The sequence below is a fragment of the Vespa velutina genome, chromosome 6 (assembly GCF_912470025.1).
Source record: "Vespa velutina chromosome 6, iVesVel2.1, whole genome shotgun sequence".
Classification (NCBI taxonomy): Eukaryota; Metazoa; Arthropoda; class Insecta; order Hymenoptera; family Vespidae; genus Vespa; species Vespa velutina.
In genome coordinates, this window is record NC_062193.1 from 5638000 (window position 1) to 5649612 (window position 11613).

At 30.6% G+C, this 11613-nt stretch overlaps 1 protein-coding gene across 6 annotated transcripts in view; it reads right to left on the reverse strand.

Moving 5' to 3' along the window:
• Positions 1–11613, reverse strand: part of LOC124950033 (casein kinase I) — a 31199-nt gene that overhangs the window by 4540 nt on the left and 15046 nt on the right. For 2 of the 6 annotated variants that reach the window (XM_047496109.1, XM_047496107.1), the window contains one exon: positions 10482–11032. The exons of 2 other annotated variants lie outside the window; for them this stretch is intronic. In XM_047496109.1, the coding sequence (XP_047352065.1) occupies positions 10935–11032 (98 nt within the window). In that variant the 3' untranslated portion in view covers positions 10482–10934. Of the gene's footprint in view, positions 1–10481; positions 11042–11613 lie in introns of those variants that run through there. 2 more of the 6 variants (XM_047496105.1, XM_047496106.1) reach the window with 2 other exon arrangements.

Below are 11613 nucleotides of genomic sequence, written 5' to 3' on the forward strand. Positions count from 1 at the left end.
AAGCAGGCGGCAAGAAAATTCTTAGACGATCAGTCCCTCTTTTCGAAAATACACGTAAACATTTTCGGAAAATAATTTACCGGCACAAATTTCTCTCTCTCTCTCTCTCTCTCTCTCTCTCTTTTCTTCTTCTTATTATTTTATTATTTTTTTTTCTTTTTTTGTTTTTTCTTCCCTTTTAAAGTTTTCCTGCCGCAACTGCTTCCATTCTAAAACAAACGGTTTCATTCGACTCCTAATCGTTATTTTACTTTGCTCTTATAATGAAACATAAAACGGTGGGACAAGATAGAAATCGGGCTTAGATAGGCCGAATAAAGGAAAAAAACATTTTAGAAATTATATGTTACGTATGACCTATCTAACAAACTAATTATCTATTTTAATGAGTTAGATTTGATGATGGTCGGATTAGAGAGGGCAAGGACACAATGCAACAAAATTATCAATCGATATTAAATTCTTATTTAAAACGCGATGCGATATCTAATATGCGTAATCATAATGTTCGTTGGATTTTGATATTTGATTCTTCGGTTTTACTTCTTTCTTATTTTTCTCTCTTTGTGTTTTTTTTTCCTTTCTCTTCTTTTCATTTTGTTTTTGTTTTTGTTTTTGTTTCTTCACAAAAAAACTTCACGAAGCGTTACGAACGGAGTACACAAAAGCGTTACACAACAATTTACGTGAATTCGGTGATATTTTATCGAAGTAAACGAATCTTTTCATTCTTTCGATGACGTATTTTTAACCGATATAAATAATCTAATATAAACGATACGAAAAAATGAAGAAACTTTGTAAAATGATTATATATCATTTAATAACACACGCCGGTACTTACTACTACTCACGATCTTTTTGATCATTGTCGTGTAAGCGGTTCGATCGCTCTCCCTCTCCTTATATTAGTAATACATAATATTTTTTTACATTCGTTTTACGCTCGAATGAAAAACAACAACAACAACAACAACAAAAAGGAAACAAAAACGAAAGAAAAAAAAATGAAGAAAAAGAAGAAAAAGAAGAAGAAAAAGAGGTCGAAAAATAAATTCAAAAGAAAAGCTCTCAGAGATCATTCTCTTTACTCCCTACTGAAACTGATACAAACGCTTTGATTTTATTCGAAAGTAATAATAATAATTCTTGGATATTATCGTTCTGAATGAACGAATTAAATTAATGATAAACGATATGGAAAACTTATTCGGATAAAATTTCATATCGAATTTTAATGGATTATCAAAAATCAGGACAATGGTAGAACTTTTGTGATGAAACACCAACAAGATTGATCCAAGAAAATATTCTTATATCTTTTCGGATTACAGGCATGCGCGCACAAATACATACATACATACATACATACATACATACATTCTTAGTATCCATTGTCCTGCTAACAAGGAAAATAAATGATATTCTTGAAAACACAAAAAAAAAACCAAACAAAAAATGAATCAATTTTAAAACACAATGATAATCTCCTTAGATTATCTCTTATTACCATTCTAAGAATCATTTCTATTCGTATCCTGGGTATTAGAAGAATCACCATTCTAGTCAACTGATTACTATAGAGGTAAAATGTTTTTCATTATAAAAAAAAAATAAGACACTGGAAATAGCTAATCGAATAACGTATGTACTAACGGAGGACTTTCTCGATATAAAATGGCTGATAGCAAAAATTAAAACGATATATATATATATACACACATGTATTATGTAATAATGTCATGTAAAACTAAACAATTCTATGAAAAAGATTGCCACAAAAAATTATCACAAAACATATAGTTGTTTTGTTAATAACGAAGAATTCTGAAAAGCACAGTTTTACGTTATTATTGGTGGGAGGGAAAAAAAAAAAGAAGACAATTAAATAACTAACCATCAGATATACACCATCTTCTGAAATTAACTAGATATTTACTGGAAGTAATTAAACGATTCTTTTGCTATAGATATTACAAGAGATTAATACTCTGGATATACATATATACATATATGTACTTGAAATTATTAAATGAGCTGACTTTCAAAAAATAATCTCTGGACGGAATAATCTTCCATCTTTTTGACATATAGCAGATTATTATTATTATTATTATTATTATTATTTTTTTTTTTTTTTTTTTTATTAAGTACGTTCGCCTAACAACGTTTCTATTTTTTCTATCAATATCCTCGTCCTGAACGATAAGTAGAACGAAGAATATGCTTTCCCTTTCAAGAAAGTAATCTGATTACTAAATAAAAGAAGAATTATCATTTTCTATTCTAGCTAATCAATCATGACGGAAATAAATGTATTCTATAGAAGATATTACCAAGAGAAGAGATCTTTGTTACAAATGGAAGATTACGACAATTAATAATCCAAAAGATTGAATATGCGTTAACTTTGGAAATGTGCGTTTGTATCAAGTTAAAAAAAAAAAAAAAAAAAAAAAAAAAGAATCTTATCATAGGTATCATTTCGGTATATATATATATATATATATATAAACGACAATATAAAACGACAATCAATCCATGAGAATAATTGGAAAATGAATAAGAATGTATCATCGACAATACGAAGAGCTACCTTAAGACAAAAACTATACGTTATTTTTACAGTGTGCCGAATGTGAGTGAGCACAAAGTCGCATATTTTTTTTCTTTTTTTTTTTTTTGCGATTGTTACGAAGACATTAGGGAATAACATTTTCTCTTTTTAAAAACATCATTGGAGCGAGGGGGGGAGGAAGGGGGAGGGTCATGGAGGGGAGGTGTGAAAGAAAGAAAAAAAGAAAAAGAAAAAGAAAAAAAAACAGTAGAAAATTGTACTCCTATACTCTGTTAACTTCGACTCGAAAACATTTCATTCGAAATGTTGCGTGAAAAAAAACAAAAAAAAACAACAAAAAAAAACAAAAAAAAAAAGAATGAAAAAGAAATCGATTGGATAAGAAAGTGAAGTGTTAAATACACTGAAGCTTACTAACACGATCTCACAAAGATCATCACTTTCAAATGATTACACGGTATTTACGTCGATACACAATTACGAAGAAAAGAAGATTAAGAAGAAGAAGAAGAAGAAGAAGAAGAAGAAGAAGAAGAAGAAGAAGAAGAAGGAGAAGAAGAAGAAGACGAAAACGAAGGAGATAGAGAAAAAAGGAATTAAAATAAAATAAAAAAAAAAAAAAAAAAAAATAATAAATGCAACAATAACGAAATAACAATGTTCTCATTAGCGCCTTGTACTACGATAAGCGCTGGTAACCCGAAGTTTACTTCTCGAGCGTAAACGAACTACATATGTACAAGCGAAGAAATGAGATGAGAGAATTGAAGACGTACCCGTCGTCTCGATCCGGCGATAATGTCTTCAAAATACTTCCAACCATTTACATTCTTTTTTCTTTTTTTTTCTTTTTTTTTTTTTCTTTTTTTTTCATATAGTACACAAAGACAGTTTACACACAACTTTTTAGAACTTCTTCTTTTCCCACATTCTATCGTTTCGCATCAGGACACATTTAAAACTCTCGCGTTATTCTCACTTATTTACTTACTTATTTACTTACTTACTTACTTACTTACTTACTTACTTACTTACTTATATGAATGTAATCTTTCTCCCGTTTTTTGTTTCTTTTTGTTTGTTTGTTGTTTCTCACTCGCACGATCCACCTTATTTATATTCTCATATCGCACACGCATACAATTACAATTTGTATAGTAACCACCGTATCGTTATCGTACGAAATCGTTTCTATGTATATGTACATACGTAAACCGTTCGTTTTTCTTTTTTTCTTTTCTTCTTCTATTTTCTTTTCACTCATTAATCTTCTTCTTCTTCTTTTTTTTTTTTTTTTTTTTTTTTTCCCCACCTCTCGATAGACGGACACACTTTTTACTTTACAATTGGTACATTCCAAGATTCATTTTAAATTTCATTTATAGTTCGGATGAGAAATCTTGGAATGTACTCCAATTTGAATTTCATTGACGAACGTCGTATGGCCTCGACGAAGAAGATGACTATTACGAGGAATGTACCGTCTCGCTTTTATTCGATTTAGATCGATTTTATATATCGTCCTCTATCCTTTTTGCGCATCGTTCTTAATTTCAATATAACTCCTTTATCTACTTTATCATACGACAATTATTTATCGATCCTTCGAATATCATAATCCCGTAAGATTTTTCTTTGATTTCGATCTTATCGGTAAAATTCTTTTTTCTTTTTCTTCTGTTTTCTTTTTTTGTTTTTTTTTTTTTGTTTTTTTTTTCTTTTTGCAATGCATAAGTAATATTAATGTGCAAAAAGGATAGTTCATATTTGTATATGTATATACGGAACGAATTGTCGATGGTTAACGAAATAAAAATCCTGCCGGTTTAAGGTACATTTTCATTTTCATTTTTTTTTTTTTTTTTTCTTTTACATTTACGTACTTTTGTTATAACCAACACGGGGATCTATTCCGGGATATTCCGTTTATAATCGATCATTCGTTTCGTATCTACGAAGCGATTCATTCAATAAATCTCAAAAGTCCTCTAGACCGACCAAACAAGCACGTCTATGTTATTGCATTAGAATATTAATATGCAACGTTAATACGAGCAAAATATCGTGTGCGTTACGTTAATTTAGCCGATAATTATGAAAGTTATCTACGCAGATATCATTTGAGATATTAAAAGACGTATATATATATGTATATTTTTTGTTTCTTATCAAACTTCATTCTTAAAATCTTTTACAAATTACGCAAAAGAGAATTATAGTTTTTTCAAGAACAAAAAAAAATATATATATATATATTTATTTTTTTCCTTTGCTTTTCATTATTGAAGAGAGAGAAAAAAAAGATAATAATTTGTAAATAATACGAATTCACAAACGTCAAAAGGATTAATATATGACTTAGATATCACTTTCATAATCATCGTACGTTCAAATTCGCATAAGTTATCATGATCATTTTAATTTCTTATTCTTTTCGTTCGAAGGATTCCATGTAATCGATATTCTGCAATATAACTCAAAAAAATATTGAAATATTTTATCACTTTTTACTTTTGTTCTTTTTGTATTGCCGTCGGTCAGCCTGAGAAGAACCTTTACAAATTATCGCTCTATCTCTCTCTCTATCTCTCTTTTTATCTTTCTTCCTTTCTTTCTTTCTTTCTCATGACGTCGATGATATTAATGACTAGCCATAAAGACAAAATGACGGATTCGGGCAATGAAATAAAACTTATCAAATAAGAAAAAAAGGAGAAAACTTTTAACTTGCGTTGGCAGTGATTTCTTCTTTCCCGTCGCAAGAAAAGTTTCTTTGATTAAATTACTTATTACGAAATAATATACATTCTAATATATTGAATTATATAAGAGTTAATAAAAAGATTCGAAAAAGTCAACACACGACTAATGATAAATTATAAGAGATATATAATTTAGATATTAAGATTTATAAGTGACTCGCGATATGTATCAAGATAAATTTTATCGTGTAAATATATTAACTTTTTAAATTTACAGACGATAAATCAGGGAAGAAACGAATACAATTGGAAGGTATTGAACTGATGATGATGTATAAGAATGAATATCGTCAAAGAACATTTTAATGAAATACCAAAGTACTGTAATTACCGATATTAAATTTGATTCTAATACGACTGTAAAGCCAACTAACTCAATACTTTTTACCGAATTAAAAAAAAAAACAAAAAAAAAAGTTATTAAATTATAAAGATTGATAATAATTAATGAAATCCTGCCAGAATCCGTCGGTTCGTTCTCGGCGTACCGATGAAATCCATTTTCATTCAGTTTACAGTAGATTTTGTTTCGAACGATTCGACTATACGGTTAGACAACATATTAGCGGTAATTAACTGTAGTAGCAGCAGTAGCAAGTAGTAGTGGTAGTAATAGTCGTAGTAATAGTAAATAGTACGGTAATAGTAATAATAGTAGTAATAATAGTACCTATGAAAAAAATACATAGAAAAACACGTGTCGATACTATATATATATATATGTATATGTATATATATATATATATATACATACGTACATACATACATACATATATATATAAAATTTTTTTTATATCACGTTTTTTTTTTGTTTTCTTCTTCCTTTTTTTTTTTTTTTCATTTCTACCTGACGTCTCGATGATACAAGTTATGTTGTAATTGATTCGAGACGCGTAGTACGGATGTGGGAAGGATAAATAGGCTATGAAAGAGAACGTGATTTTATTACAAAGAGATTTCACGTTCGTTTCTTAGAGATCTCTTTTTTTCTTTCTGTCTTTCTTTCTTTTCTTTCTTTTTCTTTTTTTTTTTTTTTCTTTTTTTCTTCGTTGGGACCGAGGAATAATTCGAATTCCTTCGCGAAGAGAGAGAGAGAGACTTCCATCCCTCATGATTTTTTTTCTTTAACATATTTAATCAAACAAGATTGAGTTAGTTATTAAGCGAAATATTGCTGCGTGTCGCTATTGCATTTAATCATTGATTTCATTTAATCCCGATTAATATATTTACCGAAGTTTAAATTTTATTAACTTTTGTGCTTCGATCATATCGAAAATATTAGAGAAACTTGTCTATAATAGACGTTAAGTATATATAAAATGAATATAAATATATATATATATATATATATATATATATCAATTATTTTTTATGGATAATTTTCTATTGCGCATCGAGTCGGTATTCTGCGAACAAAAATGAATAGGTACCATGCGTGTTTACGTATAAGAATTTATATGTTAGTCACGTTTATTAATTAAATACAGTGTAATGGTAATACGTGTATCTATCTCTATTGGGTATAAGAAAAGAATGAAGAAGAAATTAAAACTCTCATAAACGTCTACGTTGTTCTTGTTGTTGCGATTTATTTTTCATATTGTCATATTATTATTATTATTATTGTTATTATTATTATTATTATTATTATTATTATTATTATTATTATTAATATTATTATTATTATTATTATTTCATTGCATCTTTTATCCATTTCTATCTCTTTTATTTTTATTTCATTTCACTTTATTTTATGTTATTTTATATTTTATTTTATTTTATTTTCAACCCACAAGTCATTGATTCGTTTTCTTTTTTTTTTTTTTTTATTACGTTTATTTTTTATACTTTGCAAAATACCGACTGAATCTACACAATAGTTATCATTCCCAAGAAACGTGTTCGAATCATTTATATATCATACCATATAAACCATCGGTATTAATTATAATCGACGTATACAACTTAAAAATTCTATCAATAACGACAGACAGCAGAGAGAGTCGTGTTCGCACCATAAGAATCGTCGTCTTATTTCTCTAATCAAAATCATACCTTTTTTCTGGCTGCACACACAACCAACATACGAAATATCGCATATACATGCGAGTTACAAGCGCGCGGACGCGCAGGCGCACGGACACACACACATACATCACACACACACACACACACATACATACAAAATGCACGCCACATGCATACACATCTTGGTGCAAACACGTTAATACACACGAAGAGACATGTACGACACGCGTATCTAAGAGACAAGGGCCTGCTTTTTCTTGATACTTTTTTTTTCTTGTTGTTATTGTTATTATTATTAATATTATTATTATTATTATTATTATTATTATTATTATTATTATTATTTTCTTCACCGGCGGTCATTTCAGAGACAAATCACAGTTTTCATCGCGTCGCTTTTTACTGCCTCCTCCTCCTACTCCTCCCCCTCCTACTCCCCGTTTAAAGACGCGCAACGCACGGTCATTTTACAAAGAGAGAATTTTTTTTTCCTTTTGTCTCTTTTGTTCTCTTTTTTCTTGTGGCTTTTTTCCTTTTCTTTTTTTTTTTTTTTTGTTTTATTTATTTAAATTAATAATCGTTTATTGATTGAACAACAAAATCGTTAGTCCGAGATATGCCTTCGTCTTTATCTAGAATTGTTTACGTTTATATTTTATAAAGGAGAGAGAGCAACGAACAAAAATATGATAGAAAGTGATACAACGTGAACGCTCATATTTTGTTAGAAATGAGAAAAGAAGAGAAGAGAATAAAATTAATAGGAGGGGAAAAAAGAACATTAATAAAGGGATATATGAAAAAAAAAATAAAAAAAAAAGAAAAAAAAAAAAATTATACAGTACGTCCGACCGAATGTGTTGGCGTTACACCGAATATACTGATTATGTCTCCCTTAAGGTCTACCACAACCCGAGTGAATTGTCTCTTACATCTATATGTACTTTTTCACTCTTCCTTAAGACCGTTGTACTACGTTCTGTATGATTGTTTAATATAACTAGAGCATTCTTTTTTTTCTTTTCTTTTTCTTGCTTTTTTTTTTCTTTTTTTTTTTTTTTTTATTTCCATAGCGAGAATATATCGCAACGTTGCTCTATTATTCAATGACGTTTTTTTTTTTTTTTTTTTACCGACTTTTACTTATGGTTTTCTTGAGACACTGGAGTTTCATCAACATCTAGCAGAATCGGGACTTATATATGTATATATATATATATGTATGTATGTATATATATATGTATATAAATATATATAGTTTTCAAAGGACGATGTCAATCAAACTCCTGATTATTCTTCTACCATATCAATAAAGTTTTACGACGTCCCATCATCATAATTATTCCTTATATTATTTATTACGGCTCGCGAAGACCAGAGAGAGGATACGCATATTTTTTTCCTTCTTCTGTTTTTTTTTTTTTTTTTTCTTTCGTTTTGTTTTACTCTTTACTCGCTCTCATACATTAGACGTAGTTCGAAATATCGTTTCGGTCAACGATGGACTCTCTTTTATCTATATGTACATATTACAATTCGATAGGTTATTATTAATTAATCTACATATTTTACAACTTTTTCCTATTCTCTCTATTTCACTGTAATTTTTTCTCCTTTTTTTTTTTCTTTTGTCCTTTTTTTGTCTCCCATAAAAACGCACACATCATCATCGCGTAAACACCGTGAATCCATAGAACTCGTTCATCGGTAGACAACGATCTCTGGCTTTGAAGTTTCCGACAAAAAAAAAAAACAAACAAACAAACAAACAAACAAACAAACAAACGAAACAAAAAAAGATAAGAAAAAAAAATCTAAGGTCATTTCACGTTATTTGATTTATTTAATATGGTCCTTCCGCGAGCAAATGAGAAATCTCTAAATCGCAACGATACTTCTCTACATACTGTCTCTGATTTTATCTGTGATCATACGTCCTAGTTGGATAAACACGTCGCGATTCGACAAAGTCAGAGTCAAAGCTACCTCGTTAAAGATCATGTCAAGAGAATCGTGCTTTGTAAACATGCAAACGATGTTTCATTCGTTCGTTAAAATGTTACACTCGTCAAAAACATTATACTACCCCGTCTTTACTGTTTATAAATGTAAAACGAAATTTTGTATTTTCGTTTAATCGAATCTCATGTGATGTATGTACGTTTTGTTTTTTTTTTTTTCTTTTCTTTTTCTTTTCTTTTCTTTTCTCTCATAGCCAATATCGTCCAAGCATACTACAACACTTTTATTTATACTCGACACATATCGCATTTCTCTTTGAAAATTATTTTATCATCGAATAACCGATTTCTCTTCTTCTTCTTATTCTTCTTTTTTCTCTTCCCGCCTTTCTTTTTTTTTCTTTTCATTCTTTTTTATATGAAATACTTCTCTTCAGGATATGTGCCAGAAATTGCACGATTGCACTCCAACCTATTTTGATCTTTCACATACGTTTATCATCCCTTTAAATATTTTCAGTCTCGAGCTAATATTTTTCGTTCTAACTCTCATATTCGGGACCTTACCTATGTATTAATATAATAGCGTATCGTACGCTTTAACGATCGGCCCGAACGTTAGAAAATCACTACGAATACAGCATGTATGTGTGTGTATACACCATACACACACACACACATCATACATACACACATACATACACAAGCGCGCGCACACACTCGCTTTTCATCGGATTTTTTTTTATTTCTTTTAAAAAAGCTAATCGACTTCCTCCACCACCACCACCACCACCACCACCATCAACACAACGCACTTGGACATTGTTCAGTATTTCTCTCTCACTTCGCTTTGCATAAAAGCACATGGGAGATCTCTCGCTTGTTGATTCGCTTTAAGCATCGGTACTTGTTATATATTTCTTTCTCTCTAGCTATCTTTACTGTCTTTCATACATCCATATATTCATACATACATACGTACATACATACATACATACATACGTACATACATACATACATACATACATACATACGTACATACATACATACGTACATATATACATACGTACATATATACATACGTACATATATACATACGTACATATATACATACGCACATAAACATATATACATACACACATATGACGCTCTCTCTCTCTCTCTCTCTCTCTCTCTCTCTCTCTCTCTCTCTCTCTCTCTCTCTCTCTCCTATAAATAATAAAAAAACGTTTATATATAGATAACGCAGCTGCTGACAACGCATTTGAAAGATTTGCAAGTGTGTTTCTTTCTTTCTTTCTTGCTCTCTTTCTCTCCCTTTCATTTATTTATTTATTTATTTATTTATTTATTTATTTATTTATTTATTTATTCATTCATTCGTTCGTTCATTCTATCTTTCTTTCCTTTTTCTCATTGCAATTTTTATCTCTATCCTTGTCTCTATCTCTCGTTGTCACCGTACACCAAACGACACTGCAATTTTCACTGCGTGGCGAAGAAGCCTATCGCTGACCGTGTAGGAACGTAGCTTGTCGACGATTGCTGCTAGCTTCACCTCGACGTCGCTGATGATGATGATGATGATGATGATGATGAAGATTATGATTCTGCTATTGCTGTTGCTGGTTCACTTGTTGTGTGGAACGCTTGCCCGCCTGGCCACCAGGGTGGGTGGGGCCATTGCCGTCGCATTGGCGCTTCCAAAACAAAAGACACACAAAACAGCGACATTAGCGCGCCACCGTCCTCAACGTAATTGACCAAAAACTATCTCAAAAACCCTCTGCCCATTTACCTTTACACATCACCCCCCTCCCCACCCCACCCCACCACTCCTTCCTTCCTTTCTTATTTACGACTTTATTATCTTCTACTTTTTTATTTTCTTTTGCTAATCTATCTTTCACTCTCTCTTTTTCTTTTTTTTTTCTTTTCTTAAAAATTTGCTTTTTCTTTTTTTCTCTCCTTCTCCTTCTCTCTCTCTCTCTCTCTCTCTCTCTCTCTCTCTCTCTCTCTCTCTCTCTCTCTCTCTCTCTTACGCTCGTTCGTTCCTTTTTCTACTTTTATCTCCTTCGTCACGATCCACTCATCGGTACTTCCACGAATTCAAGAAAAGTGCAACAAAATGTACTTTTATTTTTGGAAACCAACGAGGAAACGTAACGTTGGAGAGAAAGAGAAAAGGACGAAAGGATGATAGAAATAGAAATGAAAAGAGAAGATTGATCCTGTGCGTGTATGCGTGTATGGAAAAGAGAGGAGGAGAAGAAGGAGAAAG